Source organism: Polypterus senegalus, chromosome 5, assembly GCF_016835505.1.
Source record: "Polypterus senegalus isolate Bchr_013 chromosome 5, ASM1683550v1, whole genome shotgun sequence".
Classification (NCBI taxonomy): domain Eukaryota; kingdom Metazoa; phylum Chordata; class Cladistia; order Polypteriformes; family Polypteridae; genus Polypterus; species Polypterus senegalus.
In genome coordinates, this window is record NC_053158.1 from 202,997,159 (window position 1) to 203,012,252 (window position 15,094).

Here is a 15,094-nt window from a genome sequence, read left to right on the forward strand (position 1 = left end):
AGTTCACATCGAGAACATTGGATCTGGAAGAGGCATTGCTTATCAACGTGCCTCTATGCCACTCTTACTTGGCATTCCGCAGAAGGCTGCAGCCAAAAAAAAAAGAAGTGTTTATCAGTTTGTCAACAGCATACACATATAAGGAAAAACTGGAGAGAAGATCATCAACAGAGCAGAATAGATTCAGAGAATAAACACACAAAATTAAGAAGGGAGAAACAAAATGGAAACTGTAGAAGAAGTGAAGGACAAAAACAAGAGACATCATAACAGAAGAAGAAAACCACAGAGGCAAAAAGAAGAAAACGTCAAGGCTCCCTAAAATAATGGCATAATTAGTAGATGGCCCCTTCAGGTTGAAACTAATTGTGCAAGTACACTACTGGTCAAGAGTTTTAGAACACCTCAGTTGTTTTCCAGTTTTTCGTTAAATATAAATCAGTTGAAATGCAATGAATGACGTAAGATGGTGAAAAGGTAAGCAGTAAACTGCCAGAGGTTTAAATTTAAAGTTTAGGTTAGCAAAAAGTGGAAAAAAGGAAATGTCCGAATATTACAAATGGGCCTTCTTCGGGGAACAACTAATAGGTGACAACCTACAGAAATTCTGCAGCAATTAAAGTAAATGAAGTCTTGCAAGTTGAAACAAACAATTTGCACAGGTGTCCCAACTTCTGTTGATTACTTAAAAAAACAATGTCTGTCTTAAAGCAAACAGTGTTAATACGTCCTCTGAAGTCCTACTTGGACAATATTCCAGTGATAATGGCAAGAAAATGGCAACTAACAAATGAAATAAGAAACAGTCTTATTACCGTTAGAAGTGTAGGCCTTTCATTTAGAGAAATTGTAAAAAGGAAAAAAAAATCAAAGTGTCAGGAGACTTTGTGCTGCAGGTTTGACAAGGCGAGTGGCAGGAAGAAAGCAATTCCTTAAAGGACAAAATTGAGCCTTGAAATACCAGCTGTGGACTACTGCAGACTGGAAGGTAGTCCAAATTTGAAATCTTCAGTTCATCACGCAGGGTGTTTGTATGCCGTCGAACTGGTGACAGGATGGTTCCTCAGTATGTGACACCAACTATCAAGCATGAAGGAGTGAGTGTGACAGTCTGGGGTTCTTTTTCTGGAGGCAGAGTTGGTGACTGGCACAGAGTGACTGGCATTCTGAATCCAAATGGTTACCATGGTTTGGATGTTAGATCAGCAAAAGGTGCAGGCTACTTTGATGAATCAAAACTTTGAATGCAATTTTGTACACTTCGTGATTCCTTGGCTTATTTTTATTGTCATTGTTTATTTGTCCTATGCCTTGATTTCATGACACATTAAGACATTAAACTGTGTACATTTCCATAAAAGTTGAAAAAACTGAGATGTTCTAAAAATTTTGACTGATAGTGTAACCAAGCAAGCTGCAATGAACATAATGCGAATCAACAGTGAAAAAGAAAAGGCAAGACAGCATTACACTTACGCTTTTATGAGAGCGTTCTTTCAAAGCCTCTATGCCTATGACATTTTCATCTTCATAATCATCTGGATCTTCGTGCTAGAAAAAAAAAAACGTAGTATGGAATTTAAAAAACAAGAAAATAGACGGATGAGCATCAAAAACACATGTTCCTTAAGCCTCATCGCTACATTCTATGCATTGAACTTATGGATGAGCATTCATTGGCTGGTTTGGTTTTCAGTTCTCCTGCGTTCACAGCCCACCCCTCCAACTAACGAGAAAATTAAACCTGTCTCATCTTATCGTAGCCACTTGCAGACTAGTTGGTCTCACTCATTAGGGTTGTCACATTAGACGATTGGCTTCACGGAGATCACCTCCATCTGCCTCTGACTGGCTAAGGTTAGTTAAACAGAGGCTAAGACTGAAAATCACTGGAAGTGTCGACTAATGCGACATGGGCTTAACTTGAGTTGTATTCTCATATTAGAAAAGGAAATAAAAATTATAAACACTGTAGCTGTAAGAACCAATCTTAGAAAATTAATGCTTGATGTTAAATTTCTATGTTTGCTTAATTTCAATAATAGAATATCAGTTTCTTGTAGCTACCTAGAATATGGCATAGCCTCTCAGCCCCTATAAGTTAGCATGAAACAGAACTTTGTTCGCTATAATTTTAGAACAGAGTGTTAAGTCAAGTCAAGTTGGAGAGCATGCACTGGTACAGCGTGTTGCTGCACCCACTACACATCGAAACAGCTTGGGATCCCGGTTGGCAATGCCCGAGGCAGACACGTGGTCCAGTCCTACCCTCCGGAAATGACCCTCTATCTGTCGCAGCCAGGTGTTACGTGGGCGACCCCTTGGCCTGGTCCAGCCACTTGGGTCCCCAACAATGAGGATTTTATGAGCCAGATCACCCTCGGGGAAACGTGCCACATGGCCGTAGTGCCGTAACTGACGCTCCCTCAAAATTCAGGTCATGTGCCTCATTCGGGACTCCATGAGCAACCGCTCATTCGATACGAAGTCAAACCAATGGTACCCCGTTTTCCGGAGAGACACAGTACCAAAGGAGTCCAGTCTTCGTCTCAGGTCACTGGATAGCACCCATGTCTCACAACCATATAGTAAGACAGGAAGCACCAGGACTCTAAAGACTTGGACCTTGAGGCATGTATGACTGTATGACCAAACGTGAAGAAATGAAACAAGATATGTACGCTTTAAACAGAATTTTTCTTAAACAAGAACGTTTCTTTAATATCAGTTTTTTTTGTTTGAACTGTTTTGCTTTGAAATTTTACTAAAACTTTTAAAATGAAGATATTTGGTCTGTGGAATTATTCGAACATGCGTCACACTGTTAAATGAATCATCCTATGAGGTGAACTAAAAGGTGTAAACTGTTGGTAATTTTGGATAAACGCATTATCACACACACGAGCATGGGAGGCAGCTAAAAGGCCTGAATGAAAGTAATGCCATGCCAGGCCAGGGGATGGCGAAGTATACAAACTCCTTTTCTTGCTTATCTGCAGTTACGGGAAATTCCACCTGGCCCCGATGACATCACTTGCGATTCTGGGCCTAACGAGGATGTAATTTCCAGTCCCGAACTCTATGATGTCACTTCCAGTTCCGGCCCCTATGATGACGTCATTTCCTCAACTGCCCTTTAAAACCGCCATCTTCGTGCCGCAGCATCAGTTCTATCTTGGACTCAAACCTGTACACATTGTACTTACTGATACCCAATTTTCTGCCAGGGAATAATATACGGGTGGCCGCCCCAAACCTTTTTGATGTCTCCAGTCATTTCTTGTGACAGCAGCTACAGTAATATTAATACATTCATCATAGTGAATGAGCGCAACTAGTTGCACAGTGAAGAATGAAAACAACAGAGGTCATGCTAGATGGCAACACCTCACCTTCTAGTTTGGGTGAGCTCAGGTCGATGCTGCAAAAGATTGTTGCGTAAAATTTGTGGCTCTTTGTTAACCACTGCAAATTTTTCCACTAGCTACATCTTAAATATGCTCTTGTGACTGATGGCCCACAGAAGTCCCGTAAGTTTTTATGGAACCCAATTTAAGTCAAGTCAAGTACAAGTTTATTTATAGTGCACATTTAAGACCAAAGCAGTGGTTTCCCAAAGTGCTGTACATGAAAGTGGGAAAATAAAGTCAAAGACTCGTTAAAGTAGTAAATGACTTGTGGGTAAATGTGGACAGTGGCCGTTTATCTGTTCTCACCCTTTTAGATCGGAGTGCCGCATCCGATACCATTGACCACAATATTATTAGAAATAACCTTAACTGATGGGTGGGCCTCTCTGGCAGGGTCTTAAATTGATTTGAGTCCTACCTGGCAGGTAGAAAATTTTTTGTTAGTTGTGCTAATTATACTTCAAAGACACATGATATTCTCTATGGTGTTCCACAAAGATCTATCCTGGGTCCGCTGCTCTTTTCGATCTACATGCTTCTGTTAGGTCAGATTATCTCAAGGCATAACGTGAGCTACCACAGTTATGCTGACAACACACAACTGCATTTATCAATAGCGCCTGATGACCCCGACTCCCTTGATTCACTGACACAATGTCTTACTTGTGTTTCTGAATGGATGAGTAGTAATTTTCTTAAGCTAAATAAGGAAAAAACAGAGATTTTAGTGATTGGCAAAAATGGACATAATGAGAGTATTAGAAATAAATTTGATCCATTAGGATTAAAAGTCAAGATGGAGGTAAATAATTTAGGGGTACCTATTGACTCTGACCTGAATTTTAAATCACATATCAGATTACTAGGACACCGTTTTTTCACTTAAGAAACATAGCTTGAAAAGTTTCATGTAAGCGATTATCCTCTAAAAATGCATACAACTGATCAAGTAACAATACTTTCCAGGCTCTTAGACATAAAAGGTAGCTGAGATATTGGTCTAACATTTGACAGTACAATTGGATCAAGGTTTGTTGTTTTTTTTTTTTTTTTTTTAAAAAGAGAGGGCACACTGCAGCATGTTTTAAAACAGGACCGGGAATGAACCAGTTCTAAGGGAGGTAATTAATAATGGTCATAATAAAAGGCCCAATTTAAGAAATACTGGAATGTGGGAGCTAAAGAGTTAAATGGTTAAAAGTGCCATGCATAGAAAACGGTCTCCTTAGGAGTAGGGGCTGCAGCTGTAAGGTAGAGACTGGTTCAGGGTCACAGCACAGCTTCAAAAAACAAGCAGTCTGTAAATTTCATACACAGACATCAAGCTGACAACTAAAGGCCAGCAGCTACGCCTGCCAAAGTGACGGACTGCGAAGGTTTGAGGGAATGGACTTTAACCATCCTCTTTAATAAAAACCCCTGTGTGCGTCCAGGTGTCCGTGTGTGTCTTCTTTTGAAGTGAGCATGCACAGGGCCACACGGCACGTGTTCAGTCTCTTCCTGTGCATTCCCTGTGCAGAGAGAGAGACAGACACACGCACAGGCGCGTGAGAGACAGTCACACACACAAAGAGAGACACATAGGCGCGTGCAAGACAGACACTCACACACAGGTGCGCGCGTGAGACAGACAGACACACACAAAGACAGACACACAGGCGTGTGCGAGACACACACACAGGCGCCCGCGAGACAGACAGACACACACACAGGCGCAAGCGAGACAGACAGACACACACTCACAGGCGCGCGTGAAACAGACAGACACACACACACAGGTGTGCGCAAGACAGACAGAAAGACAGACAGACAGACACACACAGGCGTGGTTTTCTTAGTGTTATTCAATGTTTTTACATTTAGTTTACTATTATGTTGTGCATTCAATGGTATAATTAACTATATTTGTGCTTAAAAACTTAAAAAAATATATATTTACATACAGTTCATACGGTCTGGAACGGATTAATTGTATTTACATGCAATCCCATGGGGGAAATTACTTCAGTTCCACTGTATTACTGTCAGACAAAATTACAGGCACTTAATGGAAATACAAACCAGTATTACTGAGAGAGAAAATGAAAGGCCCACAATACAGTGACGCATATTACAGCCACATACAAGGTCCCTTGCCATTTAATATAGACGGTTCCTACTAATATTTATGCACTACTGTTCTAGCACCCGTTATTGTAACAGGCTTAATGTCTAGTTTAGAATAAAGCAGTTCACAGCGCTTGATTTTTGTGGTTTGCCACATCAGTGAAGTATTATCAAGGTGCCTTGTATTTGTAGCCAATAAGATGTATTTTTTTTTTTTTTAATATCATACCAGTAACAGCGGACTGCACGATAACATGCAGTGAATACACTTGACTCATAGTTTTCATCCTCTTTCTTTCTCTGTACCTTTATCATTTGTTTGCTCAGAGGTTGATGCACTTGCTGCTTCGTGAGCAGCTCTTGTTTTCTCCACCCTAGCGGCCCACTTCTTCTCTTGGCATCTTTTTGCATTAAAACTGATTAAGTCAAAATTTGTGTGTTGCAATTACTTAGTATGTTTTCGTCATTTTTCACTTAAGGTGGCACTTAAGTCTTCAATCTTCCTCAAGAATGATTTAAGATATGAAGAGGTAAAGGAAGTGACGGCGAAGGGGGTAGAGAAGAGAACGGTGCCCGTACGCATGGCCATGAGTTGATTCTACAATAAAATAAAATAAAAATCATCACCTAGAAAGCGGGCAGTAGAGGTCACACAGTATAAAAGTGTACCGAATTTCAGGTCAATAGGTCAAACAGTTTGCAAGCTAAAGATGATTTAAAATCCTGGACAGACAAACGGACAGCCACGGTAGCGTATTACATAAGAAGATTATCGAGATACGCAAATCTGTTATTTGAGCTGAGTGGGTAAAACTCAAGACTCTGTGTCATTGTTAATCTGTTAACTGCAGGGATCTTGCTTTTCATGATAAATAAATACATGTACAAAGGACAAGCTTCCTCCTGCCTGGTTCATACAATTGTCCGATAGACAGAAGCAGATCCGTTTTCTTACACACCTTCTTGATTGCTTCTGTCCACCGTTTGGTCTAGCATTAGACAGACCACCATGTAGCGGATGCCACATGTGCTATTATTCTGTGGGCGGTTGCTGCCTCTTTGGGTGCATTACAGGGAAAAAGGATGCTGTAAATACACCTTTAAGGGGGAGGTCATAACTCGGACAGGGCGGTTGGTGTTGAAAACTTAAAAGCCGGAAAAGAAGGGGGGAAAGAGAGACATCTTGTGGCGGAGCAAAGAGAAAGACAAGGTAGCGCCAAGAAATGGATCTGCTGGAACAAGTTCTTTTTCTTTTTGGGAGACTCAGCGACACAAGGGAGACGCGTCTCTGAAGACGGACTCTTTTTTCTTTGATTTCGCTGACGAATATCTTGGACCGGTAGGACTAAACTTTATGGTTATCGGCTCAACAGCCGGCGTATTCCGTTAGGGTTTCTCTTTGCCCTGAACAATAAGGACAGTAAACCCATTTGGACAGTCTGGGTTTTCTTCTTTACGAACATCACGTGTTTAAACCAGAGAGTAGGGTTTTGATTGTTAGGTATTTATTTGTTCGTTTGTTTTTCTTTATATATGTAAAATAATATATTTGTTCTTTAGCTTCTTCTTTATTTGGTGTCATGGCTTGTGGTTAATGCTAGCCTGGGACAGGTGGTGGGGGTCAATAAAAGGACGAGCGTTGGTCACGTTGTTCGATAGATATTGAACTGCTTTACACTAGCAGTTTTCTAATCGTGCCTTAACTCGGGGTTTAGTTGTTTGCCCCGGGGATAGCGGTACAGATTAGTGGTGGCCCATACGGGGATCGAACCCGAGGTTATGACCTCCCCCTTAAAGGTGTATTTACAGCATCCTTTTTCCCTGTAATGCACCCAAAGAGGCAGCAACCGCCCACAGAATAATAGCACATGTGGCATCCGCTACAACCACTACTACTCCCATATCTTTCTCACAAGGAGTTTCTTAAAGTTCAAATTGTCCATCGTGTATTCAAATCTAAAAAAAACAGAAAATGAGGACAGGATTTTTTTTATTTTCTTTTTTTTAAATGGAACTTACTGCAATCTCTTCTTCCAGTTTCTCCAGCGTTAGCTCGGCATCATCCTCCATCACAGTCTCGGATTCGGGTGCTTCGGATGGGTACTTAGGTCTGACATATGGTGAGAGAAATTCTTATTAGCAGAAATTATTTTACTAATAAAAATCACACTTAAGTGTCAAATGGTGTGAGATCATGAGACTAGTTTATTAAATTTAATTTTAAAAAACACAATTTCGTTTTTTTTTTTTATTCAGGGATGGTATTTAATGTACACAATAAAAATGTACCAAAGGTGCTTCCTATTAAGATTACAGGAGTAGAGCTTACCTGAACAATAAAATTTCCATATTAAACATCATTCCTGGATGCTTTACAGGTGTAATATAAAACAATTGTTTTTTATTCTACAGTGAGTTAGGCGTTGTGATTCACTGAGCCACCTTGTAATTTTCAGTTCACCCCCTTAATTACCAGGGGGCACACCATCTACTGATGCAGGAAAAAAAAAACAAATTCATGTGGTCGCGTCTGGTGTGATTTTTGTAACATTATAGTGCCTCCTGAAGCAGCACACATTTGACTTTCAATGCAACCAAAATGTAAAAAATCTGATCACCTGACTTGGAAATTACATGATCAGTAAAGCAGACATCACATTGTGAGACTTCTAGTCATTGGGTATGTCACAAAACACAAAATCAAACCCTTTTAATCGTGTCAGAGGAAATCATTGGGTATGTAAGATTACGCGACTGATCTTCATGGGAGCGCAATGCTGAAATGAATTGGCTAAGTTTGTATAAATGAAGGCCGCAACTGCAAATCGCTGGTCAAGTTGTGTAATCAACACCATCCAAACTCTGCTCCTTAGGGACAAGCTGACAGAGATGGGAGTAGATTCACACCTGGTGCCATGGATCGTGGACTATCTTAAAGACAGACCTCAGTATGTGCGACTCGGGAACTGCAGGTCTGACATTGTGGTCAGCAATACAGGAGCGCCGCAGGGGACTGGACTTTCTCCGGTCCTGTTCAGCCAACATATATCGGACTTCCAATACAACTCGGAGTCCTGCCACATGTAAAAGTTCACTGACGACACTGCTATGGTGGGCTGCATCAGGAGTGGGCAGGAGGAGGAGGACAGGACCCTAATCAAGGACTTTGTTAAATGGTGCGACTCAAACCACCTACAACTGAACACCAGCAAAACCAAGGAGCTGGTGGTGGATTTTAGGAGGCCCAGGCCCCTCATGGACCCCGTGATCATCAGAGGGGACTGTGCAGAGGGTACAGACCTATAAATAACTGGGAGTGCAGCTGGATGATAAACTGGACTGGACTGCCAATACTGATGCTCTGTGTAAGAGAGGACAGAGCCGACTATACTTCCTTAGAAGGCTGGCGTCCTTCAACATCTGCAATAAGATGCTGCAGATGTTCTATCAGATGGTTGTGGTGAGCGCCCTCTTCTACGCGGTGGTGTGCTGAGGAGGCAGCAGAAAGAAGAAGGATGCCTCATGCCTGGACAAACTGGTGAGGAAGGCAGGCTCTATTGTAGGCACGGAGCTGGACAGTTTGACATCCGTGGCAGAGTGACGGGCGCTGAGCAGACTCCTGTCAATCATGGAGAATCCACTGCATCCACTGAACAGGATCATCTCCAGACAGAGGAGAAGCTTCAGAGACAGACTGCTGTCAAAATCCTGCTCCACTGACAGACTGAGGAGACCCCACACTATGCGACTCTTCAATTCCACCCAGGGGGGAGTAAACATTAACACTATACAAAGTTATTCTCTGTTATACCTGCATTGTTATCACTCTTTAATTTAATATTGTTTCTTTGTATCAGTATGCTGCTGCTGGATTATGTGAATTTCCCCTTGGGATTAATAAAGTATCTATCTATCTAATGTGGCACAACCTTAAAGCATAGTATAAAATAACTGCTTCAACAGCAATAACTGACGACTTCTTATTAAGCTGGGTTGAAGCAAAAACCTGAAGCCACTATGCCACCCAAGGACCAACTCTGCAGACTCTTGGACTAAGGCATTGAACTATAAGGCCACTTTCATAATGCACTGGTTTGACTGCAGCATTTCAGCAATCTCATACAGCAGGGGTGTCGAACTCCAGTCCTGGAGGGCCGTAGTGGCTGCAGGTTTTCATTCTAACCCTTTTCCTAATCAGTGACCAGTTTTCTTTTCCCTTCATTTTAATAGCCCTGGTTTTAAGGATTCAGTCTTCTAAATTGATTCTTTTCCCCTTTAAATGGCAGCCAAACAGAAATGTGACATGAAATGAGCCGACAGATGACCACGTAAATGGAGGCGTCAAACTCCAACCAGTTTCTTAATGAGAAGCCAATTTTTGCTGGTAATTAACCCTGTTATTTAATTCCATAGCTTGTTGCTGCTCTAATTCTGCCACAGCAGACATTTACAAAACAGTGGATGTTCAGTTTTTTCTAAGAATGTTTTGGTGACCTGAGCAGATTAACCTTACAGAGACCTTCACCTTTCTTTATTTTCAGATACTGTGGTTAGCTGGTCACACGGCGGCTTGTTTTGCATCTCGTAATCGTTAGGCTGATAATTAAAGGAAAATGAACAACTAGGAGGTCCAAGTCAAGTTAATTAAAACTAAGGCAAAAGAAGTTAATTAGCAGCAAAAACTGGTCACTAATTAAGAAGAAGGTTAGAATGAAAACCTGCAGCCCTCCAGGACCGGAGTTTGACACCCGTGTCATAAAGCAAGGAATATCGAACACATAACTCCAGTTCTTAAATCCTTACACTGGCTCCTGGTTAAGTTTAGGGCAGATTTCAAAATCCTCCTTTTAACATATAAAGCATTAAATGGCCAAGGTCCGGCTTACTTGACTGGACTTATCATGACTTACAAACCTGAGCGCACATTAAGATCTCAAGATGCCGGTTTGCTTAGGATTCCAAGAATTAATAAAATAACAGTGGGAGGTCGAGCTTTTAATTACAGGGGGGCCTAAACTGTGGAGTGGTCTTCCTGCTTCTATAAGAGATGCCCCTTCAGTCACAGCCTTTAAATCCCGGCTGAAGACTCACTACTTCAGTTTAGCACACCCTGACTAGAGCTGCTGATTAACTGTACAGACTGCATCTCTGTTGTCAGTCATTAGCACTAAAACATAAGTAACATGATAATTATAATTTGTTAGTAACCCTCACCTATTCTATTTCTGTTCTCGGTACTCAAATGTGGCAACTGGTGCCACGGCCCACCTGCCAAGTTGTTTGCCTGCCTAAGGTAAAGTCATCCCTGATGGAGGATCACAGGAATCATCGGGAAAAAGGGGTCCTTTCATCGGATTGGCTAGCCGAGCAACATTTCAGCCGTGGAATGGCCAAATGGGGAGGCAGCTTGATGGATGAGGTCTCCAGGACTCTAAAATTATCCAAATCTTATTATGTGATATCATCTACTGTTAAATTCCGCTCCGTACTTCTAAAATTTTTATTATTATGCTGTATTAAGGATTTGTTCTGTTCTGTGTATTGTATTGGCCCCCTTCTTTTGACACCCACTGCACGCCCAACCTACCTGGAAAGGGGTCTCTCTTTGAACTGCCTTTCCCAAGGTTTCTTCCATTTTTTTTGTTTTGGGAGTTTTTCTCTTGTCTTCTCAGAGAGTCAAGTCTGGAGGGCTGTCAAGAGGCAGGGCCTGTTAAAGCCCATTGCGGCACTTCCTGTGTGATTTTGGGCTATACAAAAAATAAACTGTATTGTATTGTATCTGGCTCATCCACAGAAATCAACTCCATTCCATGCCCCCTACCCATTTTTCTTTGTGGAGGTAGTATGGAACTTCACAATAAGGAGGGGCCTGGGAGAGACAGCGAGAGAGCTAAGATAATGTCACCAGAAAGTGCACTCCATACAGCCTTGTCCTTGCGTAAGAGACAACACGGTGGCCGATTCTGAGGACCATTTGAATCCAGACATCATAAGTTCCTGGGTGGCTACTGGCAGTTATCACATTGCAAATCTGCAAACTAAGAAGGACTGCGGTGTGTGTGTGTGTGTGTGTGTGTGACAGAACACTTGGCGTAGTCAGCAGTTATTTGCATTATACTGTGTTGGACTATGGATGCGGTGTAAAGCTCAGTAAAGTGGGGGCTGAGAAAAGGAGAGTGTGAACTCAGCCAACATCACCAAGAAGCAACCTACTCCATTGTTCATGTCCATGCACAACAGATAATGGAGTTTCTCCTTTTACCTAGACCAGTGGTCCTCAATCACAGTCCTGGACGGCCGCAGTAGCTGCAGGTTTTTGTTCTAACCCAGTGGCTTAATTAGAAAGCAATTCTTGCCAATAATTTAATTTCATGGCTTGCTAGAGCGTTAACTCTGCTATCTCAGGTAATTCTCATATCCTAGATTTTCTTCCCCTTTCTAAGCAGGGCTCTAGAGTGCGACCTAATTTCTCAATGGTGCGACTAAAAAAAAATCAAAGGTTGCACCGGTGCGACCAGCCGTTCGAGGGGGAAAAAAAACGAAACTCCGTGACTCTTAACGTCTCCCTGTTGTTCAACAATAGGCCCATATCGTAGTCTAAACCAATCAGAGATAGTGAAGGGCGGATCCCGCCCCCTCCCCCGGATTGGCCGTGGTCCAGATATTCCTGTACGTGTGTACGTTCGAAAATGCATGTGATGCAGTCAGACAGAGAGAGGTGAGTAGCCGATCAGGTAAACAGTGGATGTAGCCGCGGATTATGAGAGAAGATGAAAAGAACGATTGACAGCTTTTTCGTTAAGAATGTTAAGTTAGGGCCTGATCCGTCCGAAAATCATAACCAATGCTCTGACACGGAGCCATCAACCTCCCAAGATATAGCAAGCCCTGGTCCGGAGACGGCATTAGATAATGAGCCACATACGATCGAGTCCGAGCCCACTGAAATTAAAAGGGTAAAGTGTATACATTTCAAAAGAGTGGCTCACCAGTTTCCCTGGTTAAGATACAGTAAAGCCGATAATATAATACTAGAGTGTGGGAAGACCATGGCCGGCAGTAGTGCATTTGTGACTGGTTCTAATACATTTAGAATTGAAACGCTGAAAAAGCACAATGCATCTATAAAACACATTACATGCCACGATAAATGCACTGCTCAAGTGTCCTCTCGCCCCGCTGCTTTTCAGCGGCAGGCAGCAGCAAACAGACGAGGCCGAGATGATAATTAAGTTTAACGTTGCCTACAATATTGCAAATGAAGAACTTCCCTTCACTAAATTCAAGTCCGAAATAATTCTTATGAAGAAAAATGGCTTGAATGTAAACCCGACGTACAGCAATGATGTCGCGTGCGCCCAATTCATAGGAGTCATCGCAGATACATTGAAAAAAAAAGACGTCTGTGCAAATTGCGAACAGTGCGTACATGGCATTCCTGATCGACGGAGACACAGATATCGCCACAAAGGAATGTGTCATTCTGTACGGTCGTATCTTGCGGAGAGGAAGACCGGTGAATATACTTATTGGACACATTGAGGTCGAGCATGCTCATGCCCAAGTCTGGAAGATTTTGATGCTAGAGAGAGTGTGGCCAGCTGGTTTAGTCAAGGCCAAAGATCAAGAAGGCCAAACTACAGGAGTTGGCCATCCGAGGGGCATGTGACTGCAATGGAGGTGTAATGGAAGGATTTTTCTAAAGAGAGGGGGGGATCAAGAGAGCAGATGGCCGTTGGTCGCTTCAGCGCGAAACCCAGCTGCATTACTAATGTTTTGGGAGAAACAGCCGGGAATGTTCTAAAGATACAGCCAAGGTTATGCGGACTTGTTTTTTTTTTTCCACTTCAAAAGGGCTTTTACAGCTCATATTTTTGTGTGTCTTTTAGTACCAGGTGCCGTCTCCAGGACCAAGTGCAAAACAACACCGCGTCCCGTGGAAAGGTGTGTGTGCTGAAACTGATCACTTCTGTATACACTGCTTGCACGTAAGCCGCTTTGGGCAAGGACGCTCAATTAGTATATAAGGGAAGGTTTCGCCCTCAGTTTCTTTGGAGGCTCAACCGTGGAGACTGCGCACACCGCCCAGTCCTTGACAGGCACATGAGTTGGTCCTCTGACGAGACTGATAAGTGATCAGTCTACTGGTCTAGGATGATGGCTCTGGGTCTTTTGATATTACTGTAAGTATTGTTTTGTTTTTGTATGTCTATCGCTACTGCATTATATTGCATTATATGTGTTTGAATGTTATAATTGATTAAGTAAATAAAATAGAAGTATCTGACCTCTTCTCTCTGATTCTTTGCCTACTTATGTTCTAATCCCTTGAACCATTTTCCCAAACCAAAACAGGAGGATAGTCCATAAGACATTGAGCCATGATATGTTCAGTTTGAAGCCATTAAAACACTTAATTTAGATTTTTTTTTGAGATTTTTTAAGTTTAAATTTCAGCTCAGTAAAGCACTTTAAGCACCAACACTTTTTCAGTAAGTTACCTTTCTTGTAGAATTGTGCTTGCCTTCAAATAAAGAACTTTATATTGACCAGATTGTTAGTTAAACATTTACAAGTCAATATTGCCTATATGGACAGCGATTAAAAAAAAAAAACAAATAAATAAATAAAGTGAACTTGTAAAACTGTGGTGTTAAATGTGATGCGGTTGGAAATTTGGGTGCACCTAACTTTTGTGCTGGTGCACTGTAAGAAAAAAAATTAGGCGCACCAGTGCAACCAGTGCAAAAAATTAGTCTAGAGCCCTGCTAAGTCAAAGTGAACTTTATTGTCATCTCAACCATATGTAAGTATACAGATAGACGAAATTGTGAAACTCAGGGTCCACAGTGTAACAATATGAAGTACAAATAATAAATTAAAAATAGAATTAAAATTTAAAATTAAAACCAAAAGAAGACAAGACACTGTGCAAAGCCAAGACAAGGAAGTAGCAGCAATATTTACGTGTAGTAAGCAATATCACCCAAATGATTTGAAGGCTAAAATGGAGGAGTAATTCTCAGTTCACTTTTTCCTCTTCACTTTCCTTCCAAGTATTTAATTAAACCCAACAGTGCTGCAGGTGGAAATGGAAACAAGCTAAATGGAGAACTGCTGGTCTCTTTTGTTATTTGCATGTTACTGCTAATTAGGAGCGCTTAAAAACCAAGAATAGCAGCGGTTTAAAACTAAAATATGCACTAAGGGTTCAAAATCTTGAAGCGGAACTGGACCATGCAACATGACAATGAGACAACTAAAGTGAAGCAGAAGTGTTACTTGAGCAATAAGTGCTTCTTATTAAGCAGCTGGGTTGGAGAAAATAACCTGCAGCCACTGCAGTTTTCTTTGTTTAGTTGGCTGTATTGTTGAAACCAGGACCGTGATTGAGGACCCCTGGCCTAGACCGGCCATTAGAATCTAGGCATCACCGATTCACGGCTGGCAGTTACCACAGTGAAAATCTGTGAACTGAGAAGGCTAGCGGTGTATGTGTGCAAACCCTTGGCAGAAGAATATCAAAGCAGAGGAGTCAAATGTTTAAAAAAAGAAAAATCCAACATACTGTACCACAC

At 41.7% G+C, this 15,094-nt stretch overlaps 1 protein-coding gene across 1 annotated transcript in view; it reads right to left on the minus strand.

Annotated features, from left to right (window-relative positions):
* Positions 1 to 15,094, minus strand: part of ift57 (intraflagellar transport 57 homolog (Chlamydomonas)) — a 60,602-nt gene that overhangs the window by 25,308 nt on the left and 20,200 nt on the right. The window contains exons 4-5 of the mRNA XM_039753988.1: positions 7,536 to 7,626; positions 1,477 to 1,551 (exon numbers count right to left, since the gene is read on the minus strand). Of these exons, the coding sequence (XP_039609922.1) occupies positions 1,477 to 1,551; positions 7,536 to 7,626 (166 nt within the window). The remainder of the gene's footprint in view (positions 1 to 1,476; positions 1,552 to 7,535; positions 7,627 to 15,094) is intronic.